The sequence below is a fragment of the Candoia aspera genome, chromosome 2 (assembly GCF_035149785.1).
Source record: "Candoia aspera isolate rCanAsp1 chromosome 2, rCanAsp1.hap2, whole genome shotgun sequence".
NCBI lineage: Eukaryota > Metazoa > Chordata > Lepidosauria > Squamata > Boidae > Candoia > Candoia aspera.
The window spans coordinates 147122129-147149673 of NC_086154.1; the positions used below are offsets into that span (position 1 = coordinate 147122129).

General features: G+C 42.1%; 2 protein-coding genes across 3 annotated transcripts; both read right to left on the reverse strand.

Moving 5' to 3' along the window:
• Window positions 1-2918: 2918 nt before the first annotated feature.
• On the reverse strand, window positions 2919-10893 carry LOC134490117 (lysozyme C, milk isozyme-like). Its single transcript, XM_063292996.1, has 4 exons — window positions 10755-10893; window positions 8353-8511; window positions 5733-5811; window positions 2919-2985 (listed from the first exon to the last, which is right to left on the reverse strand). The coding sequence occupies exons 1-4, from the start codon at window positions 10891-10893 to the stop codon at window positions 2919-2921; spliced, it is 444 nt and encodes a 147-aa protein (XP_063149066.1).
• Window positions 10894-17355: 6462 nt separating this feature from the next.
• Window positions 17356-27253, reverse strand: LOC134490799 (lysozyme C, milk isozyme-like). 2 transcript variants are annotated; one of them, XM_063294084.1, is made up of 4 exons: window positions 27047-27253; window positions 21704-21862; window positions 18023-18101; window positions 17356-17558 (listed from the first exon to the last, which is right to left on the reverse strand). In XM_063294084.1, exons 1-4 carry the CDS (start codon window positions 27186-27188, stop codon window positions 17492-17494), a joined length of 447 nt encoding a protein of 148 aa, XP_063150154.1. In that variant the 5' UTR covers window positions 27189-27253; the 3' UTR covers window positions 17356-17491. The 2 variants fall into 2 exon arrangements, with proteins under 2 accessions (XP_063150154.1, XP_063150155.1); XM_063294085.1 differs by lacking the exon at window positions 18023-18101.
• Window positions 27254-27545: the final 292 nt, after the last annotated feature.

The window sequence follows — 27545 nt, forward strand, 5'->3', positions numbered from 1 at the left end:
TAATGAAGTGAAGCGTTCAACACAAGGTAAAAGTTGCGAATGGCATTTCCCGTGCGTTCTACAGTTTAAAATCACACAAAGTTCTAATTCCCCCACTTACTACCCTCCAAGGCATGCACCTCCCCGTACCAGCAGATGGCTAGAACCGTATGCCGGCCGTTAACCTTGGGCAGAGGTACCTAACCCAAACAAAATAATTCACACTCTAGTCAAAGTCCCCCTCCCTGCTGGCGACTCGCAGTCTGCTGACACAGGTTTTATGGAGATGGATGTGAGTCTGTCTCCATAAACATGTTCTGTGAACATTTGTCGGGGAGTCTGACATGCTTCCTATAAAGGAATGCTGCCTTGAACTCATGCAGTTTCCATGTCCCTGATGAACCTGCTGTGCTTACACAGGGATTGCATTTAAACATTCTATGAGTTGGCACAATCCACGGGGTCATAAACTAATCAAATGAGCTAACTTGCTACTTGCTAAGCTCCACCCCCATTAGCCAAGGTTACTACTAACCGAGCATCCCACCTTAGAACTTACATACATGCATCTTTGTGTTGAATGCAAGTACATAAGTCTCATGATTTGTGCAGCAATGTCGCAATGCACATTTTTTCATTGCCCCTTCCCTTCCCACCCACCCCTCACTTATGGAAAGGAAATGGAAATGAAACTGTTAGGTATTTGAACAACTTAATCAAGCCTGTTGCACAAACACATCCACGTTGCATTCTCTGTATATTCAGCAGCATTGTCTATCATTTGGTTAAGTTTGATGAGAGCAGGAGACTCCATCCTTTCCATGGCTTTTTTGGCTTATCCGTGTTTTCCCCTTGTCATCCCCTTCCCAATTTTTGCTTTCAACCCACTCACAAGGACAACGTTTTTGCCTGCCACATTGCTGTACCTTATGAGTAACATTTCTTGGTACCTGACATCACATTCTTGGAACTGGCCTTGTATACGTTAATGCAGTGTTCCTCAACCTTGGCAACTTTAAGACGCGTGGACTTCAACTCCCAGAATTCCCCAGCCAGCCATGCTTCTTAAAGTTGCCAAAGTAGAGAAACACTGCATTAATGTCAAAACACTGGAACAATTTGCTTTGTTTTCCCCTGGACCACTCTCCTTTGATGTAAAAGCAGGTGGACATCAACTACACCGTGCTTGCCAGTAAGCAACAAGGAAAGGAAGCCTACTTTGAGTTTCAGCCAATCTTTAACACATTCAATCTTTTAAAAGATTCAATTAAAATCTCAAACCCACAAAATATTCTCAGGGATAATTCAATACTCTGGATGAATTATTAAAGCTATAAAGGACTGACCCTAATATTAGCAGAGCACAGAGGTTTCCTTAGGCAGGAGATGCTGGGAAGCTGGCAATGACAGCTAGGTGACGGAGGGCAGAGCTCCATGTACCATAGTGCTTGCCCTCCTGCTTGAAAGCTAGCTTGCTGCCTTCCAGTGGGGTGGATTTTATGACACATTCCCCACTTAGTGTTACCAGGTTGAGGTTTTGCTGCCATCTAATGGCCATCTGGATTATTGCACCCAGATTGGATAGTCCTAGGTGGGCAATGGGGTCCTATTGCCAGGACTGAAGGAAAATTCAATTAACAATTTGGTTAGCTTCTGAAATAAGCAGATGGGTGCTATTTTGCCTTTCATCTCAGGCAGTAAATATCTCAGGTTGACCTTTACTTAGATGCCCATCTTCTAAGTGCCTGAATAAGCAACTGTTAGAGAATCAGGGCTCACAGAGGTGAAAAATTTGTTTCTGGACTCCACTGTTTCCATCTGACGTAAACCATAAACTATTGAAAGCACATTAGCAGGCCAGGCAATTGGGAATGGGGGACCTAGGTATAAGCACGCACCCATACTATGTATAACATCCCATTACTTTTATCTTGGATTGTTTCAAGCCATCAAAGTGAACAATGCCTTACTCACAGAACACCCGTTGCATGCTTCAATCCACCCTGTTTTCTCTCACAAATTACTTAATTTCAGCTGATTTCTTTTATCATGAACCTTTTACATAATTTCAGCTTCTGTATGCTGTAACTCAAAGCTGCATACTATCAGGTAATTCAAAGCCACATTCTATCGGGTTCCTTTGTGCAATGATTCTAGGGGAAAATGGATACCATTTATATAACTCAAGAAGAAGAAGCTGGAGAGCTTCCCGTTGAGATTCTGCTCAACTGGGCTGTCTGATAGGATGTGATATGGCCTAAAGGATGAACAAAAGCAAAGGGGGTCATAGAAATAGTGTTCCAGTTCTGCTTTCTTAAAGGAATTTGTGAGCAGAAATTGATTTTTTTTTCTTTTAAACAAGTGTTTTTCAAACTTGACAACTTTAAGATGTGTGGACTTCAACTCCGAGAGTTCCCATGCTGGCTGGGGATTTCTGGGAGTTGAAGACCACACAACTTAAAGTTGCCAAGTTTGAAAAACACTGGTTTAAACCATCTCAAAAACACAGGAATGAATAGTTTAAACCTGGTCATATTGGCAGACTGAAAATTGGACTAAAACAAACCAACATGGTAGCAACTACGGCTTCCAATTATAGTGCTACGGGTAGCCCAAAATGTGGCTTTCTTCTGCCTCCTGCAGTTACAAGGCATAAGCTTCACAGTCACATCCTAAATACCAATGACGCTGCATATGGCTCTTAGTTAGCTATCTCTCCACCACAGTGTGTCCCACACAAAAGGAGTTTCACTGTAGAATCTGCTGCCCCAGGCTGTGGTGCAGTTGGCATGAGGACAAAGCAAAGGAATGCATTATCAATATTTTCCTTCAGTAAGTGGAAACTGAATGAACCAATGAAAGAACAAAGAAGGTGTTTTTTTAAAAAAATGTTATCTTTGATATGTGAGACATCAAACAGACTGCAGCCAGCTACCTTTTCAAACCTTACACCCCTTTACCCACTTGCTCAACGCTTGGTCTTCACAGTGTTTTTTCCACTGGCCCCTGCATTAAGAGAAAATAGATCACTGCAGTTATGTTCCTCAGAATAAACTACATGTGCACAAGTTGCACTATTTTCTTACAAAGCACACTATCAATTTAAAAAATGGTAACACTTTGCCCCCAAAGGTGAGCCTATCCACACACACACACTCCCTTACTATTGGCCTTCCACAGGATGGTGAAAACAATTTTATTAGATGAGCTTTTGAATCCTGTTGGTGACTTCCGATTGCCACTTTCAGTTGAGATCTTATGGGGTTTTAAAATATGGTGTTTTGTTAGATTTTAGGGTATGTTATGCTTGTAAACTGCCCAGATGGGGGCAGTATGGAAGAGAGGGAGGGAGGGAGGGAGGGAGGATCCAGCTTGGAATATGGCAGATTCCATCCCAATAAAATCAGTCAGATTAAAGATGCAATTCCACCTAAAGACACTTAGTAGTGCCATAATCCCAAAACAGAACAGCTGCTTTGCATGCAGAAGGCCATAGGTTCTTAAAGTTTGGCTGGAAAAACATCTGCCTGAGGCTCTGAAGAGCTATCAGTCAGCCTCAACAGCCTTTGGTTAGCTGGACCAATGGTCTAATTCAGTACAAGGCATGTTCATATGGAGGAAACATGCAGATAAGTTTGCAGGGGTACCTAGTTCAGCTTTGGAGCATAGCTCTTTGTTACTTTCCATGATGGTCCTCAAAGGCACTAATATATCCTACCCTCTGTTAACAGTCTCTATACCATTCACAAGTCCTGAGTTGCACATCCCAGGCAGTCTATTGCTCTCTGAGTGAAGGATGAGCACAGGAGGCATAGAATGATCAGGAAGAAGGTGGGAAGGGTCCTGGACCATTAAAGGTTGTGAAGAGTGTTGGCAGGCAGATGCAACTTCTCTTGTCACCCCAGAACAATCAGCACCTGTCAGATTCCTTTGACACAAGGATTGAAAGTGATCCAATAGCCCTGATCCCCTTTGAACTCATCTCTCCACCGACTCCTATATCACTCGGGGCTGGGCTACTGCCTACTGTATATGCATGAACTCATAGCACTTAGATGCTAAGTGCTGTTAGGGGTAGGGTGCTAACCTGTAGAAAATCAACTCAGATCCACAGCCAACAATGGATGAAGCCAGAAGCAAATATCTCCAATGTTTTAATTAATTTAGGCCCAGGATGTTTTATTTTATTTTATTCTGATAGGTTTCTGCATCCTTATTTCATTTTTCTGAAAGTATTGCACATAAGTTAATCATGCATATGGATTTGTTCTATATATTCGGCCAGATACATTACCTGGTATAGTAGATACACAGACATATTTACACACAAGCAGGTGCACATTCTAGTTTTTCAATCAAGGTCCCTAAGGGATCAGATCTTATTTTTCCATTTTCTATTTTTATTTTAAAAGAAAACATAATCACAGCTTAACTACTAGAGTCTATAGGATTAAGCGTTTGCATCTTTGGAATTTGCGGCCTGGGTTCAAACAATTCTCTAGACTAAACTAAAGTGGAGTTGCTATTGTGGCTCAGCATACTGCGGTAAACTACCCACAATTTTAGCAGGTTGTGTGAACCAGGTCAGCATGTTAAGTCATAAAAGAGCTTATTTGTTTAGTCATAGTATGCTATTTGGACATTATAACTGTGTTTCCTTAACCTGTTTTTTTTTTTCCTTCTTTCTTAGGCTCCTGTATCTTTATCAGCTTGAATACAACTGCCTCTCTCGGCTACTTAAACTGTTATTCTTAAGCTATTTGCTGTGAAAGACACATAAAATAGCATTAGGAACTCCTTGGATCCCCCTAAAGTAGATGCAGAATGCGAGATATGGGAAATCAGCTGTTCCCTTTGCTGAAAATCCAACTAGATTACAGCAGAATTACTTACCTAGCACTAAGATAGAAATTCTTTGTAAATGTGAAGAAATAGGCGTAAAAGAGGCAGGATTTCTGCATCTTTAGTATAGATAGCCCTCCTTATTCCCATTCCATTTAGTTGCAGTTTCACATACTGTATTCACAAGTTGATAAATAGAGATTGGACCTTGTATTATTTTATGGATATGAAAAATTGCAGACAAACATTTGCATATGCATAAAGTACATTTCTGCAAGGTCTTCTTATCCACAATTTTATTATCTGGGATTACAAGGGCCACCTGGACTTCAGAAGAAGGGATAATGAAGAACATGTTATTTAAAAGAGTTGGAAGAGGGAATTGTTAGGCAATCTATACCTGCAGACTTTTCTTGCCTTTAAAGCAACTTGTAATGGACATGCACCCCTGGTCTCTCTACCACTTCCTCCCTATTCCATTGGTCTCTTCTGTAACTTTAGAAACAGCAGCTTCACATACAAAATGCAAGTAAAAAAAACCCTTTATCTGTTTAATATTAGCCATAAAGGCAGGAGAGAAGGACAGGGTGGAGGGTCTGGAGTTTCTATATGAAAATACAGCTCTACAGGACACATTGGCCTAAGTCACAGGTAGATAATGAGGTTGAGATAGATAGCCAGATGCTCTTCAGGCATTTGGGATGCAACCCCCAACCTTGAACAGTGCTTATTAGGGATGGAGTCTAAAGCAGAACCCCATCCATGAAACCCAATTTGAAAAACCCTGATCTAAAGCATCCAGGCAGCACCAGATTGCCCATCTGTGAGCTATGTCAGATTATCTCATCCTACAAAATCATGGAGAGGGGGAGTACTTATCATTAGACCCAGACAGCCATTTGTTCTCCTACCAGGCAGCCATGCCCATGGGGTCTTTCACAATCATTTTGGCACAGGCAATGTCATCTTTAAGATCAGGATTCAGCAATTCTTAAAAGAGAGAGAGAGCACACAAGCACAAGAGAAAGATGATAGAAAGTTGTGACCAAAGGCAGCAGCTTTCCTGAATAACACAAAGCTGGAAGAAGCTCCGGGGGTGGGGGGGCGAGAAAAGGCTACTTATTTATTTCAGGACTTAAAAAACGCTGACTCCATGCGGACTTCTGGTGGGCTTACAAAATAGTCTAAAAAAGCTTTAAACCCATTTACACCATTAAAAAGGTCAACCCTCCCTGAGTGTACACATCCCAGCAAAATTATAAATTAAAAGCTCAGCAAAATAGCTCTCTCTTTGCTGCCTTCCCAAAATCTATCAGGGAGGGCATCCTCCAGATCTCCAGAGGCAAACAATTCCATAGGGATGGAATGAAGAGTGACAAGCATTTCTCCCTGGTCCCCCTTCTCCAAATCTCACATGGGAGGACTATCAACATCCCAGTTTGGGACACACAGCAGATACTCTCCACCAGACTTAACTCCACAAAAGTTGCCAGCACAAGGGCTTGAATGTGGTCCCCCTGGCAAAGGTCTGAACCTGGGAGCAACCCCAGTGAAGATCTTTCCTTGCATTTTTTCCAGATGTGCTTCTGATGGTGATGCCTCTGAGAGGAGGGCCTCTCCTAAAGCTTTGAATACCCAGAAGTTTAAAATAGTCCAGTCCCAAATGTATACAAGATCCTATAAATCATAATCAGCAGTCCGTATTTTGTCTAGAAGCAGATTGATGGCCAATGCAGTTGTTTAACAAGCAATTTCCATACAATCAGTTCATTTATAATGGAGATACAGGATTCTAGACCAGGTGATGTTTCCAAAAACTTGGAACAGGAAGCCAAAAACTTGGAAGCTGGTATGGAGTATATTATAGTACTACAGGTAGGAGGTAACTAAGTCATCTGTCTTCATGGCTGGATCAGACACCTGGAATAGGCCAAAAATAAGTCTTATCTTTCCCTCTAGAAAACAATATGTTGGATGTAGGTGAAGCAGACCCACTGTTGTAGAATCACCAACAAGATCAGCATCAGGATAAGGAATAGCTATAAATGAAGGGAAAGGGTTTCTTTTGAGGCCCCATGGATTAGGTAGGGCTGTCATACCTAGGCTGCAATATGCCTCTCAATCTCTTTGCCACCATCTAGCGGTCCTCTAGAATTTTACAGGGCAGATCGGTAGCCCTACAATTGGCCTACCAGCTGGAGACTCCTCATCACTGATGATCAGTCACTGCTTTTGCCAAACAGATGAACTAAAATGCCAATATTAAAAATCAATTCCTTATACTCCTTTAGATGCTCAAACTTGTAAGAGCTAGAACCCCCAATATGAAGAGGAAACCATCTATAGAAATGAAACAAATTTATATTAGACGTAATCATAAGGCCCAACTAAATGGAACTGCTTCCTCTAAATAGTCCCAGAATTTCAATTTATTAAAGATTCGGGTGCTTTTCTCCATAGGTACAAGTCTATGTTTATGTATCTATCTATACATGTCACTACAATTCCTGAGCAGGTCTTCATGCCCAGGGAGGCAATCTATATATGCATTTGTCATAATGCAATAGCTATAGCACTCAAGAGGTCAGACCGATCTCCCAGATGAAAAGGACACATAGTGAGGTCTCCACACTGAGGAAGCCAGTGCCCTTGTACTGCCTGGACTTTTGCTGCATCAACAACTGGGCTGTTTAAATCCAGCCAAGCAATTTTAATAATTTTATGCACTACGTTAAAGGAGCATTTGTTTTAAATGGAGAGAATTCACCTGCAGTCTGAAGTGAGAGACCCCAGGTTAGCCAGCCCAACTACTTCGATTCTGTAGCCCAGTTTGTACAGGGCAAAGAAGAGAACCAACAGATTATTTATGGTGATTTTTTCCTGAACACATAACATCTGTGACGTGCTTTGTATGCCTGAAAGCACTGTACAAAGCAGGGGAAGGCAAACTGAAACCCACCAGACGACAGCTCCCATATTCCCTTCCCATTAAACATGCTGGAAGGAGCTGATGGGAGAGATGATCCAAAAAAATCTGGAGAGCATCTAGTTGCCTTTTCCCGTGTTAAATATTTGACCCCCAGATCTGCAATTTCGACAGCCAGCAGGTGGCGATGTCTTAATACTTCTTTACTTGAGTGGTACAATTGTTTTGATGGGGGGGGGGAATAAGAGAAATGGCAAATTTTACCATATATACAGAAATATTAAGAAAAGCAAGCAAACAATAGTTTTCCCAGCTGCAATATTAGGGTAAAAAAGATTTCTCATGAACCAGGATATTGGGGAGTATATAGTGACTTGAGGTATATCATTAAACTAAGATGTTTACTGTTCTTATTTTGATATGAAAATTTGAAGAGTTGCCATTTAATCATCATAATCATCCTAAGTCCTACCTGATTATCAAGATTATTCACTTTCCAGAACATTGTTCTCACAACTTCACCCCATCCTCCTTTTATATTATTTTATTTTTGGGGACCCCAGGGCAAACATTTATCTTGTGCCTGGGGGGGGTTGGGAACTGACCTGAGCAAGCTATGCCACAAATGGCCTCTGATAAGGTACCATTTTCTTTACACCACCGACCACTGTTGATATGGAAGATGCCATAGTCTTTGGTGCCACCTTTGTGCCGATCAATGGTCTCGGTGTCAAAGCCACTTTCGTAAAATGCCATGCAGATCCCTGCAAAGGAGGGAATTAAGAGAGGCTCCTCAGGTTCCTTTCACAGCCCTCCACTCATTCTGACAGCTGCACTGGAAATATTCCAAAATGTGGCAAGGACGCAAGATCCAGCCTAGATATGAATCATTTGTCTGGAGTGTTCAGCTGTTCTCTTTCCAATATTCTACTCTGACTTCTACAACTTGTGGTCCTCTACATATGTGTGACTTCAATCCCCATCATCCCCAACTTGCATGGTCATGCCAAGGTACCCTTGTGGAAAAAGCTTTTAGGAAACTCCTCTTTTAGCTTTCACTCTCAGCCTCTTTTTATCTCCCCACTAGACATTTTGAGACAAGCAGCTATGACATAGTTATCTCCCTTCCCTTCCTTGAAAGATGTGTGTGTGTGTGTGTGTGTGTGTATACAAGTGTGTGGTAATTTTAAAAACGCAAAGGGGAGCAATATCAAAGGGTTATGTCAACAACATCATCATCCATGAAAAGGCAAGTGTTTGGAACCACTCGCTTGTGAATGATCTACGGAAATGGCAAAACATTTCCATAGATTATTATCAACCTGGTTTGTGCAAAAGGGGAAGAGCCTTCTTGGAGTTCAAAATGCTTTGCCTGACTTCCTCCAAAGCAAAACTGCTGGTAGGAAGCCTGCCCCGATTTTGCAATGCTTACCCTTTCCTTAGAAACTGTTCCTTTTCCCTTCAAACTTTGCATTGAAAATCATGTTACATGTTATCTAGAGATCCAATATTAGGAGTTCCTGTGTTTTTGTTTAAATGTTAGTGCAGCTGCAGGTAGGGGAAGGTGCTCAAATTAGTTGGAGGGGTGCCACTAAGGCTAGCATCTTAGTCATAAAGAACAGTGGAAAGAGAGTTTAACAATTGTTCTGGGCCATAGATTCTACTGAACTGTCACTTGTACACATACTATATGGTGATACACTGGCTCCTTCCAGATGCAGATGACAGCCGGTGTGTACAAAGATTAAGGTGTTGGACTGGAACCAGGGAGTCCAAAGTTTGAGCCTCAGCTCAGATATAGAGCTCATTAGGTGACCTTGGGCCAGTTACTGCTCGGTCTCATCCATCTCACACAGTTGTTGTTGGTAAAGATGAAATGAGGGTTCCTCTCTCCCCCATGTGCATCATCCTAAGAACTCAGAAGAAAGGTGAGATCGAAAAGTAACAAATACTACTACTAATAATAATAATAACAATAACACTATTTAGGAAAGAAGACACATCGTTCGTTTCTTGTCTTCTACAGCTAATTCCCTACCACTACCTTTATTTGGGCGATGGTCAGCCTTTGATAATTCTCTAGGTTCTCCATGTCATGGTTATCAGTCAGTAGATCTTCCCAGATAACTGCATTATCCATAAAGAAATAGGTCAAATGGGTCTAGCAGTGCTAGAAGGCTTATGATAGACTATATACCTACAGCAGAAGGAAATGTAGTGACGGATGCAGAATATTCAAGATTCTATCATCTTCCCAGTTGTAATTTAGAGGACAATCCACCAGGATTTTCCAGGAAGAATATAATCCGAGCCCTCCTGGATCGTGCCAAAGGTTCATTCAGCACAAAGTTCTGTATCACACAGCGGTCAACCAGATGCCCCCAAGAAACTCACAAAAAGGACATGATATCACTCCTTCTGGAAATCATATGGAGCTAATCATGACTAGCAGCCACTGATCATTTGTTTTCACTGAATTTACTAAGACCTTTTAAAAACAATATAAACTGATGACTAGACAATATCTTATGGAAATGAATTCTGTATTTTAACTAAGTCTTGCATAAAGGTGGGCTTCCTTTTATTGGTCCTAAATCTTCTGGCATTGATTTCACTACTCACTGGAATTTGTCCACAATACCTATTTGTTTAAGTGCCTGGTGAGCTTCCATTGTAGCCAGCAGTCGGATCTGGCCACACAGATCTACAACCACCTAGACATTTAAAGAGCACCACTGGAGATGGATACCGCAAACTGGCACTCAGATCCAGGAAGACAAAGAGAAGCGTTAATTATGGGAAACTGCGGGAGGAGCTGTAATAAGAAGCAAGCTGGGGCAAGTTCTAGAGCGAATAAAGCAGTACCTGCTTATGGAGAAGAAACAGGAAATACTGCTCAAGAAAAGCAAAAGCTACATTGGGAATAATAATAATGGTGTAGGCCATTAGTCCAACTTTTACTCTCAGTATTTGGGTAATATGTTCTCCATTGAGGAACTGCACTCACAGCTGGCTAGGCTATAACCTTCGTATCTATCCATCCCATTCTTCTTCAACACATGAGCCAACTCGCAGCGACCGTAGATCTTGGTTTGAATTGTAGCCACAAAGCAAGACAGAAGGAATGTCTGTAGGAAAAAAGTCATCATCTTGGCCATAGGACACATGATAGGAAACAGCTGACCATTAAATCAAAGCAAATGCTGTAGCCTTGGAAGGTAATTCCTTTGGGGGGGAAAAGCAGAAAAACAGGTATATAGATTTTAAAAAGAGAAATATAACATTTCAAAAGCAACAAATGGAATTGAAAATACCTTCTCTATCCTCCAAAAATAGTACATTCTTTATCTCTGGATTAGGACATGAAAATATTTTTCAACACTTCACTGTGAACCAAAAAACGGTAGTAAGTGCTTACTGGCCAGTACTAGTGATATCACTAATGAATTGCTCTGTATCAATGACATTTCCTGAAAAAAATACCTGAAAAAAATTCCCAACTACTATTCAAATGTGTATGTTCTGTGATGATAGGTGTTTAATGAAAGATAACCTTATGCATAGATAAACCCATGTGTATTGCTGTAAAGAACAGGGAGTCCTTGTTTAGCAACTGACTTGTTTAGCAGCCATTTGCAGTTACAATGGTGATGAAGAAGTAACTTTGTGACCAATCCAAACATTTACAACCTTTGCAGATCTGCAAAGCAAAGGAAAACTGAAGTAAAATTGTAAAATCGTGATGTTTCACCGAGTGACTGCTTCACTTAACAACTGAGTTGCCGCTCCCAATTGTGGTCGCTAAACAAGGACTACCTATATATGCCTTTCAGAGTGGACAGCCCATGAGAAGCCCATAGGATTTGATCTTTTCCCTTCCATAATAAGTCTCTGAGCTCAGAAATATATTGGAACCTTGCTTCCTATGAAGCAGTGAAGAGAGCTATAAATTATGGCAAATGGGAGCTGAAGCTAAATCCAAGATAAGTAAGATGTCATCCTGTGGATACTAACGGTGTTCAGGAAAAGCAGGGCTGAGCTGGGGATACCCAAGGGCAGGCTGTCGTCCAGTACTGTGGCTGAGACCATAGACGTCTGCAGAGATGCAAGAGGGGTCAGGTGACATGTGCATCATGACATCACATCACAACTTCCTCCCCCTGCACGCTTAAGTATAGCATTGTGAGACAAATATGAAAGGGTGGAGCCTGTCTTGTGACATCACAATGCATGTTTCATCATGTTGGGATCAATACAGTTAGGAATAGGTGCCTCTGACTGAGTGTATCATCACACCAAGCCAAGTTAACTGTGAAGCCATCTCCTGTATTATAAACTATGATTTAGAGCTTAGAATGTTGGAGGCAGGAGTGGTATTCACATGAGGGAAGCAACAGGAGAGATAGTAGTGTTTGATTCCTCCCTGGCATTGTTTATCTCCTGCTCCTGAGCCCCAACTTTCATCCCCGCTTGGCTCTAAGGCCAGAAAACCTTAGCCAGGGGAAAAGCAATATGGAGGAAAGGCTTGCAATGGAAAGTGATAGGGAAGAGAGAAAGCTAAATATCACCCTTCATTTCCTTTCAAATATTTCCACTGCAGGTTTAGGAGTCTAGTTTTACCAATACAGTAAGTGTGTTTCAAATGAGTTCAGATGGAGCTTAGAGCAGACGTTCTTAGATCACACCCTACCATGAACCCCCCAGAAAAAGCCCTTTCAGATGGAAAAGAAAAAGCTCTTTCAGACAAATTTAGGACAATTGTTCTTTTCTTGAGCTTGCCTGTAGGTGGAGATTTAAAAGAAAATGTCAGAGTGCCTTGAGGCTGCGGGGTCGGGGGTGGGGGGTGGGGGGGAGTCTTCAGTGGCTTTTTTGAGAATAATGTTTGCCCCAAAATCAGGAGAACCAGGCATTAGAATACAAAAGGCAAGTTAACAGAAAACACAGCAAAGCAAAAAGGCAAGAGTTTTATTTGTAGGAAATTATTTAAAATGCAATTATTTTTAAAGGTTGGAAGTCAAGTGAAAGAATTCCCTGTTTCTGCAGCCACTGAAGGTGCTTAGGTGGAGAATTCCCTCCCCCCACCAGCAAAAATACCCTGCAAATTGCTCCAGGAGAGAAAGAGAGCCCAAAATGTGTAGTATGATTAACATATTTGATGTAGGTTACTATCATTGTGAAGTAGGACCCTAAACAAGTATGTATTAAGAGTATATATACCTTTTACGATTCTCTCTTCCTTCAATGAGGCAGCACAGGATACTGCAACTCAGGTACTTGGGGGTCTCATCCAGTCCCCCCAACCAACCCACTGAGCTCACCATGTGTAAGAGGAGGCTTCTTAAGACACGGGTTGTACTGAAGCTGATCACAGCTACCCTTGCTTTGTCATGGAGCCTGTAGCTGCCCTGGGGTACCAGACCTCTTCTCCTCTTGAGAACATCTGGGGAATTCTAGAACTGCAGCAACTGTCTGTGAGTTCATTTCATCCAAGGCCATGCACTGCTGCAGACTTTGATATAGACCAGGCTGGCTTGCTCTCTGCAGGCCACAGAGGGACCAGGTAAAATTCTGCAGGATGCAGCCTAGTGCTGCTAAATACTTTGCTAAAATGCTCCCTAGGTATGCACAACGATGGAAGAGTAATGAAATCCTCACAGTAGATTGTGAAAATGTCAGAATTCACAGAAATGGCAAAACTGACCTGATTGGTCAGAGAAAAAACAACAAAAACTTTTCTGAAAGACTGGAAACCTTATATGGACTTTTTGTTAAAAGAAGAAAGAAATGAAATGATGATTTATGGATCTGAAGATTAAGAAAAACATGGATTAAATGAGGGTCTGAAGGGACTTGTGTAACATCTAAGAGGGAGGAGAGACAATAGGATTGTAATTATCTGTTGAAAAGAAAGTTGGCAGTCATTCATATACTATATTTCTTTAGTTTTCTTTCTCTCTCTCTCTTTCCTCTTTTTTTCTTTCGATTTGTCTTTTATTCTATGAAAAAAATTCTTAATGAATATAAATAATAAAATAAAATGCTCCCTTAGGTGTAGCATATGCCCCAGTTTGGTTTGGGTTTCTTAGAGGCAGCAAAAAGGGATGCAGAAATGTTCTCCTTGCTTTCCATTCAAAGGATTAAGGTTCTGGGGGTGGGGTGGGGATTGATGTCTCCAGGAGGGTCAAAAAAGTCAAGAGGGCAGCTGCAATCTTGTCATCAAAGCCTGCCCCTTTTTTCCCACCACACCGTTGTTGTTCTCCTCCACAGACACTCTGTGAAGTTTCCATTTCCAGATGCAGGCATTTGATCAGCTGTTATATATTTCCAGCCCAAGGGAATGTCAGGAAGAAATTTTGTGTAAAGGGTCTCCAGACTTTGTCTGCCTATCTATTTGTCTGTCCATCCATCCCCCTGTTTATCCATCAGAGGCTTACCCTGAAAACTGAGCAGAACGGGACTCAATTGGGGGTGGGAGGAAAGCCAGCAGAACAAAGACTGAGGATGAAAATGGCCAGATTCAGCCATTTTTGTTCTAGAAAACCTTCCGACATTCCAAACCCTTTCCCCAATTCATCCCTATGGGAGAGGTTTGTGGGCACCTGTTGATAAAAGAGTTGGGGGGGAAAATCCAGAAGTTTCTTCACATTTTTGCTGCCTTGTTATATTATATGTTAGATAAGTAATTCCACACTCAGCTCCAGAGAAATCAGCTTCCATTTATATAAATTCATGACTTTGTTGATCATGGTTGTCCTGTATTTGCATAGAAATAATGCAAAGCAAACAATGTAACGTCCTTTCTGTACATTAAAAGCCAGTACTTTATAGTGAGCAAAATGCATAGTGTGATGACGTGCTCTTTAACCTGAATGACTTGATAGCCAGAAAATATTTTCTTCCAACATCTTGCAATGCTGGGCCATTCCCAAAGACGTATGGCAATCACTGGCCACTGTTATTTTCTTTCTTTTGTATAATTGATTCATTGCCTGAACATTTGACATCCATTTCACTATGTAGCACAGCCACACAGGAAATGTATAAAAGTTGTTCATAAAGCCATAGAGTTGGAAGGGGCTGTTTAGAAATGCTGAAACTGTCACCTCCAAAAAGACTGGGCTAGATTAAGAAGGTCTGTTCCCAGGGGATTCCTCCCATCCATCATGATCTGGAAGAAAAGGGTTCCTGGAGGACTGACATTTGCAGGAACCATAGAGTAGGGCCTTCTCAGTTGCTGCCCCCTTTTCTGAAATAGTAGTCCCCTGGAGGTCAGATCAGCCCCTACCCCCTGAGTTTTCAGAAAGCTATTAAGCTCTGGCTTTTCCAGTATGACTCTGGATGTTATCTTGATTCGTCCTGCAGGGAGAAATGTCATTTGGGATTGGTTGTTAGCAGTGCCTGGGGAATTTTGTTAGAGGTCTCTATATTTCTTAGGCATATTGTTTTGATCCAAATACCTTATTGGGTATATATGCTGTTTAGAGTCTACTGTGTTTAGAGCAATATATAAATCTGGGAAATCAAGCCAAATAAATAAAATATGGTGAAAAAAGTATTTCTTTGGACTGAACACTTAGAGGTATGCTGGAAGTCTTTGAAGAAATATAAGTGGGTAAATTTCAAAATTCATTCCAACAGAAAGCTCTTTAGTTCTAGAAACATAATTTCACAATGGAACAGAATATGGGAAAGATAAGGGTTTTTCTGCACTGCAGTCTTACGCTGCCATCTAGAAATTAAGCTGGCTTAAGAAACCCTCTCCAGAGTTCAGCCCCTTCTTTCCTCCACTTTAGCCACAGTGGTGGCCCTGTGTCCTGCCTGGACCGCTCTTACTATGGTCCCCGATTGGTGGATTCCTCTATTATTTTACTCCTTCCACCCATGTCATTCACTTTCCTTTCTGTAGGCGGATCTTTGAGTGCCTGTTGTTTTCACTGAAAAGACTATGGCATGAACCCCCTCCGCTGACAAGCCATCTTCTTCCTCCCCCTTCTTTTCAATTTCTGATGCTGCTTTGCTGATAAATACAGAGACAGGAGAGGAATTGGTATGGTAGGAGAGAAATGAATCCATCTACCACTTTCTCTGTGCCATTTTACTGCAGGGTCGATCCCCAGACACTGAGACATGAGAGGACTTTCTCAAATTATGTCTGGCACTTTTCTCAAGTATTCTATCAGTTCTTTGGTTCAGGGGGGGAAAAGAAGCTGAACTTATTCAAACGGACGTTGGCCGTGCAGCAGTAGCTATAGAACAGACTTTCAGAACATGCTAGGATGGCAACAAAGGAGAGGAAACCTTCTAAGGATGGAGAAAAGCTGGGGGGAAAAATTCTATCTTTTGCAAGCAAGCTCCCTAAAAAATTCTTAAATAAACAAGGAATTGCTGCAGGTTTTCAAAGGCTGCCACTCTTGGAAGACCAAGGCAGGAAGGTCTTCCAAATACAGGCAGTCCCAGTTGTTGGATGAGATGAGGCACCACCCCCTCCACTCATCATATGATGCCAGTAAGTGTACTGTTGCAGTAGGGAGGGGAGACATGGGATTATGAACAATTGTGGTATAACTTTGCATGAGTAGTATTATAGATGTACTGTTTCAAGGCAGCCAATGCTGCTACACAGATGGTAGGATATTACTTGTGTTTCAAGGGTCATCTGTGCTCTTGATGAAGGGGAGTCTTGGCTCAGACTGCCACCCATTTCCCAGCATCCCACTGCAGCTTATTATTGGCATTTTTAAGTATAGAAGCTAACGTGCAAAACTGTGGGCATTCCAGGATTTAAAGTCTGGAATGGGGTGGGGGGGACCACCATAGTATGCAGAGAAAATAAGCAGATGCTAACAATTTATTCTTTTATATACACTGGTGCTCAGCTTTTGGCCAGAAAAGGCAAGCTCTGATTGCTTAATGTTTCTTTTCAAACTATAAATGCGCACCTATTATAAATATGCTTATTGCCTTATTCTGTCTAACCTGAGCTTTCTTACGCCTACCTCAAGATGTGGCCAAGATTATTTTTCTCTTTTGAGTTGAAGCATAATCTAGAAGTAGTCTCTTGGTTCTCAGCAAATTAACTGTAAGAGACTAGCACCATCTTGTGGTCTGCCTAGAACATTGCATGTATTTTTGTAAATTGCTTTTAAAATAAAAGTTGAGCATATCCTACATTTTCTTTTCGAAATAAAGTTTGGTTTTGTTGATCTCTTACGAGGTTAATCTACCTCTCAAAATGGTAGGGGGAGAATCTGAAACCCTAGCTTCATGCCTCTATGCTAGAAGATAAAGAGGTTGCATTATAGGGATCATCTCTCTTTTTTTCCATTTTAATCTTTTAATTCCTACAAAAGGCAGCATAGGTAGTGAGAGCCTTATCTCTCACACACACTGGGATCAGGGGAAGGGTGCCAGCTGAGGTGCCACTGGAAGATAGAAAGTGGCAGCAACTCTGTCACTACTCCAAAAGTTGGGGTACAGGTTTTGAAGTTCTAGAAAATTTCTGAGAGAGGAAGATTGAGAACTCCAGCCTCCTAGGTCTTGATCCAACACTTCACCACCACCACCCTTTGCCAAACCCATCCTTGATCTAACAAAACACATAAAACATATTATCTCAAAAAGGAGCTTTATTCTGTAAAATATCATGCCTTTGATCCGAGTGTACTATGGGATCACAACTGCAGAGCACAAGGAGATAAAGGAGATGATTAGCAGGTGATAATTTCTGTTGGTGGCACAATTAATTCACAGGTTACAAGTAGCTGTCCAGTAATGCAGATCTCTTCCACGGCAATGATTTCGCCAGCCATCCCTAGAGGAAGAAATAAATAAGAAAAGGGAAAAGAAAATACAGCCATGTGGAGATTTTTTTTTTTAAAGCAAGTGAGATGACAACAGAAGTGGACAGCTGTAAAATGGCTCATGGTCTTTCTTCTATACTGTACAAATTTTGAGTGCTGCCCACCATCTCTGAGTCAGCAGGGAACTATTCCAGCATGAAATGTGCTGTCCCCATTATGAAACCCTCTCCTGCCTGTGTTTCAAATCACTGCCTGCCCCCAACTTTACTTTGAAGGAAAGCCTCTCTCTCTCATGGTCTGGGAATGAAATGAAGGTATGGTGATGAGGACTTAGCAGAAAAAGATGTCACAGGAGCATGTTTGGTCCAGAATTGGGTGCAAATGGAAAAAAGTTCATAGATTATATCAAATGAGTGACTGGATAGCTGGGGAAGGAAAAAGGCAAGGAGGTTGAAAGATAAATTCAATTCCTTACCAGGCTTCCAAACCTTCTGGGCCTACTGCAGCTCTCTTGACACAAATTATGTCGTCGATAATCTGATCAGTCACCAAATCTAGTGAGCAAACAGGAAATAACTGTGGTATGGAATGGAATGGGACATATTCTAACAAAACAGCCATCATACCTAACAACTCTTCATATTGAGCTAGTCAACCTTCACTTTTTAGAAGGTTAGAATCCAAGCCTTCTCCATGAGGGGCTATGAAACCAGATGTGGATTGCCATACCCTATAAGGAAGAAAAGGCGCAATTCTTTACAAAGGCAAAAGAGCCTGAAAGTTAAGCTCAAGAGTTAGAGAACCCCTTGATGCCAGGCTTCTTAATAAGGCTTTCTGTTAACAATTTCCAAAAATCAGCCACCTACACAGATAGAACCAATAGCAGAGGGCTGGACCACTATAGCAACTACAAGAACTGCAGGGCAGAGGAAGTATGAGATGCTAGGATTTGGGGACTTTTCTAATGGGAAAAGGAAATTCTGTTCTGCTTAAACTGGAGATGTCCAGGATTGAAGGTGGGACTTTCAGCATGGCAAAAAAAAATGAAACTCACACCTTCTTTAATTAGATGACAATTGCAGTAGAAATACAGCATTGGTCAGGATAACTAAAACACCCCACTCCCTAAAACATGGGTCTCCAACCCCCGGGCCGTGGACCAGTACTGGTCCGTGGCCTGTTAGGAACCAGGCTGCACAGTAGGAGGTGAGCGGTGGGCGAGTGAGCGAATTTACAGCCTGAGGGTTTACAGCCGCTCCCCATCACTCGCATTACTGCCTGAGCTCCGCCTCCTGTCAAAGAAAGCAAGCCCATTGGCTGCTATCTCCAAATGGCGCGAAGAAAAAAGAATAAAAGGTCGGGAAAAAGGAAGCACTTGAATCATTCTGAAACCATCCCCCCCCCCCCCCCGCCGCTGTGGAAAAACTGTCTTCCACGAAACCAGTCCCTGGTGCCAAAAAGGTTGGGAACCACTGCCCTAAAACACCTTCCAGGGGACTTAAGAAAAAAGAGACCTTGCAGCTCAACCATAAAATATTTAGATGATAAGGAATGCTGATAAGGCTGGAAAAAAAGATGTGCTTTCAGACTTGCATGATTCTGTGACTGTAGCCTTACAATAAAGGTAGTGTCAGTACTCATGGTTGGTGCTTCTTGTCTGGACTACCTCGAAGGGCTGACATCAGTCTTGCAAGTCTCAAAGCACATCTCTCCCCCATCGCCTGTACAGTCCAAGAAGCTAGGGAGGGTCCCTTCTGAGGCGTTTGCCATGTTCCCGTTCCTTCTGTGGGCTCAGCTGCCTCTTATCTGACCGTTGCCTGGTCTGCGGCTCCTCCTGTCTCTCAAGGACTTTCTCACGGACCACCACGCTCTGGGAAGGAAGGCCAATATGAGATAAACCCATAAAAAGCAACTGACTAAAAGTAACCAAATTCATAGAACATTGTCTTTGTTCCCTCAACGAATCATTGTTTTTGTAATTCTACACCGTTATCTTTGAGAATCCACCCCTCATCTGACCTCATTAACATGTAAGATGCTGCTACCTGTAATTATATTTAATCTTACTGTATGCAATCAGATGTATACTCTAATTTATATAATTCTATATGGAGGGGTTGCATCCCTGCCTTCTGCTGCTGCTGCTGCTTCTGGTGCCATAATAAGCAATCGGTGCTTCAACAGAATTGTGCGTTGGTTTCTGGTATACAGGTAGTCCTTGGTTAATGACCACAACTGAGACTAGAATCTCAGTTGCTAAGCAAAGTGGTCATTAAGTGAATCTGGCCTGATTTTACGACCTTTTTTACAGCAGCTGTTAAGCGGATCACCGCAAGCGTTAAGCAAACCATGTGGTTGTTAAGTGAATCATGTGGTTCCCCATTGATTTTGCTTGCCAGAAGCCAGCCGGGAAGGTCGAAAATGGCAATCACATGACCACGGGACACTGCAACAGTCATAAATGCGAACTGGTTGACAAGCGCCCAAATCGTGATCACATGACCACGGGGACACTGCAATGGTCATAAGTGTGAGAACTGGTCATAAGTAGTTTTTTCCAACACCATTGTAAGTCCAAACCATCACTAAACGAATGGTTGTTAAGTGAGGACTGCCTGTACACCAACTCATGAGAGAAATTTCTCCTACATAGTCCCTAAGCTATATTGACTGTAGCCACTGCAGGTTTTGCTGACTGATTCCAGCCAGTTGCCAGGAGATTTAGATCCTTATGGCCACATTAGCATGTCATCATCCAGGCTTTGTGTCAACAAAAAGTATTGGTGGAGCTCCCTCCCGCCTCACCCTGCACCCCTGCTGGTGGTGAGTGGCCATGATTCGCAACACTAGTGGGTAGCCTGTAGGGTGGGCAAAATGGCACAGCCTTCTCCATGAAAGTATTAAAAAGGAAGAATATGGCTACATGAAGCAGAAGCTATAGGAAACCTGAAATGGACTCATAAATGACAGAATCAGTAGCACCCATCTGGCAAAACATGACTCTTTTTCCCAGTTGAAATGGACCTTCTCTGAAGCACAGGACTATATCCAGAAAGCCCTAAGCATATTTTTTAAATACAGATTTAGTTTGGCCTAGTGGTTAAGGCAGAGCTTTGTGTGGCGCAGAGTGGTAGGCGGCAGTATTGCAACCGAAACTCTCCCCACGACCCAAGTTCGATCCCAGTGGAAGCAGGATTCTCGGGCTGCCGGCTCAGGTCAACTCAGCCTTCCACCCTTCCGAGGTCGGTAAAATGAGCACCCAGCTTGCTTGCTGGGGAAGGTGACAACTGGGGAAGGCAATGGCAAACCAGCCTGCTATAGTCTGCCAAGAAAACGTCGGGAAAGAGGTGTCCCCCAAAGGGTCAGACGTGACTCAGTGCTTGCACAGGGGACCTTTCACCTTTCACCAGTGGTTAAGGCACCAGGCTAGAGACCAGGAGTCTGTGAGTTCTACTCCCACCTTGGGCATGAAAGCTGATGGGTGACTTTGGGCCAGTCACTCCCTCTCAGCCCAACCCACCTCACAGGATTGTTGTTGTCGAGAAAATAGGAGGGGGAAGGAGTATTAGGTGTGTTCCCCACCTTGAGTTATTTATAAAAATAATAAAGGCAGGATAAAAAAATGTAAAAAAAAAAGCCAGGTCTAGCACTGTAAAAAAAATGCACTAAATCCATGAATACAGGATGTTTGATTTGTGTATATAAGGAGCCTAAGCAATTGCATGTCTATCACAGATTTGTCAGACCTGCCTATAGTCTCACCATTTCTACCTCAAAGCTAAGAATGGAAGATAAATTGGTTGATTTTGCATTTGAATGCATACTTACACAGTTTTATGACTTCCAACAACTATAGAATTCATATGTTCACTTGCACTTTTCTCAATTTTGCAATGCAAGTCATCAGTCATGGGGGGGGACGGGATGTACAAAAATGCTTTATATTGAAAATTGTACCAAAATGCATAGACTGAAAGTAATGCGCATGGGAAATAACATGCAACAGTTGTGTGAACCTTTTAAAAAAGTAAACACGTTCAGCGAATAGCCTTGACAGATCGACAAAAATGAGAATGAAAAGAAATCCAGACCCAGGCCCACCCTTCTCTCTTTATAAGCTGGATTTTAACATGTATATTTTGGGAGGAACATTTACCACTACAAGATAAGCTGCACAAGTTCCTTGAACTGCTGTGGTGGTCGGTACACCAGGAGCGACTGTTGAGCTGGAAAATGCCATACTCAGAAGTACCATCAGAGTTCTGAGTCATAGCAGCTGTGTTGAAATGGCTTGCAAAATATGCCAAGCAGATCCCTGTAGGGAGAAAGGCATGTACAGATTCACATCCATGTGGAAGTTTTGTTCAGAAAAGAAGCAGGTAAGGAATAAGATCCTGCCAGACATGGGACCACTTGTTGCACAGGCAGATTATTAGCTCTACATCCTGAATCCAGTTTGCCTAAGGCCTGAATGGCAGTGTCACCCTGGGTAGCTGGAGGCATGGGTGTGTAGATGTGTGCCTGCTGGAATACAGAAATTAGGCCTGGAAATCAATCTGCAAAGGGACCTAAAGATTAGTGGTATATATTCTTCATGTTCTCAAATCAATTATGTAACATAATCTCATGCACAGGAAAGAATTCAGCATCCTGCCACAATTATTTATTTTATGAGGGTTTTTCTTAGTGAATATAAACTTTTTGTAACTAAACACCAAATAACTATAGTTCCTACTCTTCGTGATTACAGAGAGAGCATCAGCATCAACATGAAATAATTATTTTCAAGCATCATCACCTTAAATTTTAGCTTTCTTTTTAAAAAAAAAAAATCGGAAAGACTGGGGACAGATGGTTACTACAGCTGAGGTTAATAGGCAGGCAAAAAATAATTTTAGAGCAGAGGAAGTGACAAAGAATCCTACCCTGCGTACAACATAACTTTTGCTTATCTTTGATTTGAAGGCCTTTGCCAGAAACTGCCCTTGGCTGGTCTCAGAAGCTAAACAAGGGTTAGCTCTGGTTAGTACTTGGATGGCGGACTGCCTGAGAATTCCTAGGCTCTCAGCAGGACTGGCAGATAAACAAACAAACAAACAAAATCAGACAAAGTCAGGGCCAAACTATTTCTATAACTTCAGAGATGACCAATAAATCCAATGATTTTGTCAAAATGGCAAAATAAGCATTACAATGACACAGTGCAGGCTCCACCCCTTTCTTACACGCTTGCAGCATCACAGCCCATGCACAAAAGAGTGCGACTTGCATCATGGAGAGCAACATTCATTTCATTTGCCTCCTCCTTCCCTCCATGCCTCTGAGTAACATGGCCAAGGAAACTGCATGAATGAGCTTTAAGAGTTCAGCTTGACTTGAAGGCATCTTTTGCTTCCATATTTCAGACATCTGAAGGGTGATCCCAGGGCACTCAGAGTCATCCTTATATCTTTCTAACCGCAGGACTAAGATGCTTTTAAAGGAAATGTCCTCATGATGTGGCCTTTGCCTCATCCCCAGGACACAGCAGAGAGAGCTTAAAGTGAGATTTAGTGGTTATAGTTTGAAGGTAGAGTTTTTCCTCCTCTCCCCACGCCATGGCACACTCCAGGTCACAACTGGCCTCTTTGATCACTCACAGCCAACATTGCCAGTCACTTGCAGCAGATCACAGGTTAAGTGTAGACAGTTGATTACACGTACATATGAAAGGAACCAGTTTTCTGGCACAACAGTATAGGGGCTGTCAGCTGAAAGAACATGCTAGTTTGGGGGAAAGGGAATCTCTACAAAGAGCTGATAAAGAGTTGATATTGTTTTTTATGAAGTTTTTATCTTGTTTTTATTCTCTGCTATGTGCCCAGAGTTATATATTTTGGATGCGCAGCCAACACTGACTGACTGACTGACTGACTGACTGACTGGCATGGTGAAGGACATTAGGTGAAGTGGCAAGGAGCCCCCACAAAGGTCCTCATAATCCCTCCTTTGCTCCTATGATCTATCCACTAGGTTGTTTCTGGGCATGGGCCTAGCATTCTTTTGAAAAGCTTGGTGCTTTTTCATAAGAGCTCTAGACCCATGTCTAGACATACCCAGAATTATAGGTCATAGCCACGGAGTATCCCTGCACTTGCGACCTGTGATTTGGCCAATGGGAAAGATGGCTAAATCTACCATCCCAGGCGCTGGCCTATGCTCATTCAGTCTGGCCCCACAATTGTTAAGGAAAGCAACTGACAGTTGATTTTTGCACCAAAAGGTGATGCTCAGTAGGACAACCAAGCCAGGGACCCCTACCAAATGCTTTCCTTAATTTGTCCCACATTAAAACTATAAATGCAGCACCAATCACAGGCCTCATCACTGAGGCTGAATAGAATTCAACAGCCAGGGAGAGCAATGTGGGTTGGCAGCCTTTTCTACCAACTCAAGAATGGAGGAATGCATGTTAATATGTTTGTAAGGCTGCATGTGTTGTTAAAAATTGAACTGAGTTTATTCTATATTATTTTGCTTATTTTATTACACTGAGTGACTATCATGCTTTTGATCTGCGTGGAAAACACCTAATGAATCCATTCCTCTCTTCTGATCTGAGTCAGTTGTTCAACATGCACAGCTAATAAAGCATCCCCATGCTACCATTACCTGCATGGTGCAATCATAATGATACAAAACATTTCAACCTGCAGCCAGCGGTATGATTTTCTGTGGGCATCACTGAACCGAAGGACAGCTCCCACTAAGCCTGTAAAAACGCTCTGATGATATGTGTGATTTTATTTTGTCTTAAGAGCATTTGGGGTAGTACTGGCTGTTGAAATGACAGCACAAGCCTCTGAAAGCCTTGGCAGTGTGGTAGCCAGGTTATCTCCATTAGTTCAATTGGTGTTACTTTACACCTAAGCAACTGTGACAGAGATTTCAGGATGGCCCTTTTCATATTCCACCTTCAATTGTTTATGATTGTTTATCATTTCTATATGTAACATGACTTTCCTTAGTTGAAGTACACATGTTTCACATGGTCCTTCAGTGCTAAGCTTTGAATTTTGCTTAACAGCTGTATTAGAGTGTTTTTATTGCCATTCGAAGAAGCTGTCTCACCTTCCTTTACAAGGCTAGGGAATCTTTCTTCTACTAGCCTTTTTATTTCCTCTAGCTTTTTGTTGGCCTCTGATGGCTGATCAAATATAGATATGACTGTGTGGGCAGTATGCAGGCAGTTTTTTGCAACTAAGGACAGATCTGCGTTCACCTCTAATGAAATGCCAGTTGAATCTGCTCCATCAGTCTCAGATTCCATTCCAGCTACTTCTCCCTCTTTGTCTATTATAATTAAAACCTCATCAGAGGATAAGAGCTTGTGAGAGTCCCAATCAAATAAAGTATGATACTTATCACCTGTTGATTTAAGAGGCAAGATAGACCTACACGCCTTCTTTTTATTGGTCAAACAGTCCTGTGGTTTTTTTGGTTGCTTATCTTCTTCCAGTTGTTTTGAAGTTTTTCTTCATTTCTATGACACTTCTTGATGCAGCTTGTTGTGGCTGCCTTTGTCACACTGCTATTCTTATGGCAAACTTATTCTGAGATACAGTTAGTCCTCAACTTACGACCACAATTGGGACCAGAACTTCCATTGCTAAGCGAGGTGGTTGTTAAGTGAGTCATGCCTGATTTTACTACCTTTTTTGCCCTGGTCATTAAGTGAATCACATGGTTGTTAAGCGAATCCCCTTTCCCCCATTGACTTTGCTTGTCAGAAGCCAGCTGGGAAGGTCGCAAATGGCGATCATGACCCCGGGACACTGCAACCATCATAAATACATGTTGCTTGCCCAGCGCCTGAATTTTGATCACATGACTGCAAGGACTCTGTGACAGTCATAAGTGCAGGGACCCGTTGTAACTCACTTTTTCACCACCATCATAACTTCAAACAGTCACCAAACAAATGGTTAAGTCGAGGACCAGCTGTACTAGAATTTTGTCAAAGGGAATACAAAATAAAATCAAGAGAAGAACTGGTGGCAGGGGCATATAGTTGTCAGTGGTTCTCTTATTTACAGTTATTAGAAAGATTTAAAGTAGACAAAAAGATGTATGGTTTTGAACATTGTAAGACTGAGTTTGAAATAGAATTGTGTACAAATGATGAACATGTAATTGCTAAAATGTATAAACTTCTATTGAAATTTGAAACAGAAGAAGAACAAGTGAAAGAATATAAGATAAAGTGGGCCAAAATTTTGGTTATGATATTCAGATGGAACAATGGGAAAATATGTGGCTGAAAGGATTGAAATTTACATTATGTTATAATCTTAAAGAGAGTTTTTATAAAATGATGTACCACTGGTATATATCACCAGAGAAATTATCTAGAATGTATAAAGGCACTTCAAATTTATGTTGGAAATGTGAACAAGAAAGGCCTCTTTATCATGCTTGGTGGACATGTTAAAAAGCTAGAAATTTTTGGATTCAAACTCACACACTGAGCCAGAGGATTTTAAAGATTAATATACAACTGAGACCAGAGGTCTTTCTTTTGGGACTGATGGACAAACAGTTGGAAAAAAGTCATGGAACTTTGTTTTTGCTCATTATAACTGCAGCGACATAATTTTATGTGCAAAGCTGGAAAGATTTGGCATTACCCACAATGGAGGAATGGAACTTGCTGAGATGGCTAAACTGACTTCTTTGATCAGAGAAAAGACAGTATCTACTGAAACCCCTTATGGACTTTCTGCATAAAACAGAACAAAGTGAACTTATGATTTATGGTTTTGATTATTTATTTAGCATATGGCATACAATGCCAAAGGGACGCAGTGGTGCTGCAGGTTAAACCGCTGAGCTGCTGAGCTTGCCGATCGGAAGGTCGGCAGTTCGAATCCGCGTGACGGGGTGAGCTCCCGTTGCTAGTCCCAGCTCCTGCCAACCTAGCAGTTCGAAAACATGCAAATGTGAGTAGATTAATAGGTACCGCTTCGGCGGGCAGGTAACGGCGTTCCGTGTAGTCATGCAGGCCACATGACCAGGGAAGTGTCTACGGACAAACGCCGGCTCTTCGGCTTTGAAACGGAGATGAGCACCGCCCCCTAGAGTCGGACACGACTGGACTTAATGTCAAGGGAAACCTTTACCCTTTACCTATACAATGCCAGGGAGCCTACAAAGTTTTTACACACAGTAGATGTTCTGGCACCATTTTAATTTGATATGGTTTTGATTATTAGACAGGATAGATTGTAGAAAGAAGAGAGACATGTTATAATTTTACAGAAAGAGGTAAATTTCAGAGCCATTTAAATTTCTGCCTCAAGCTTTCTATAGTCTAAAACTTGTACTATGAGCAGGCCCTGCCAGGTTCAACAAAGCCAAATTGTGTTCTTTTTTTTTGCCACCTTTGCCTTCAGTGTTTTCCAGATGGAAAACTGCAATAATTAGTTTGAAAAACAGCAGCCAGGACATGGGGGCTACTCACAGTCTTCCAAACTGTAGCCCTCATGCCCATCCATTCCCCAGCGTTGCAGGATTGTTGCCAGTTCACAACGACTGAAGATCTTGCCATAGACTTTTAGCACGAGGCAGACCAGCAGAAGTAACCACAGGCACAGAACCTTCATTGCTCCACTCTGATGTCCTTCTGCTATCCGTGGTGCCCTGCAAGCGGGAGCGGGGGCTTTTCCAAGCTGAGCAGATCTACAAAGAGAAGAGAAACATCTAGAGGCCAACTGTTGAGGAGAAGGTTGCGTTTTGGTGTGGAGAGTTCTTTTCATTCAACGGGAAGCAAGTGTGCAGCGTGGAGGCACACAAGATGGGAGTGCTGATGGCATTGCCAAATGTCCAGAGTTGACTTGTGGAACGGGGAAAGTGTGGGCAGCCCATGAAATACTTCAAGGTATTTATTTAAGAGATGCATATACAGAGGAGAGGCTCATGGCTTGCTTGGTATGGGTACCAAAAGTGCAGTTTCTTATTAA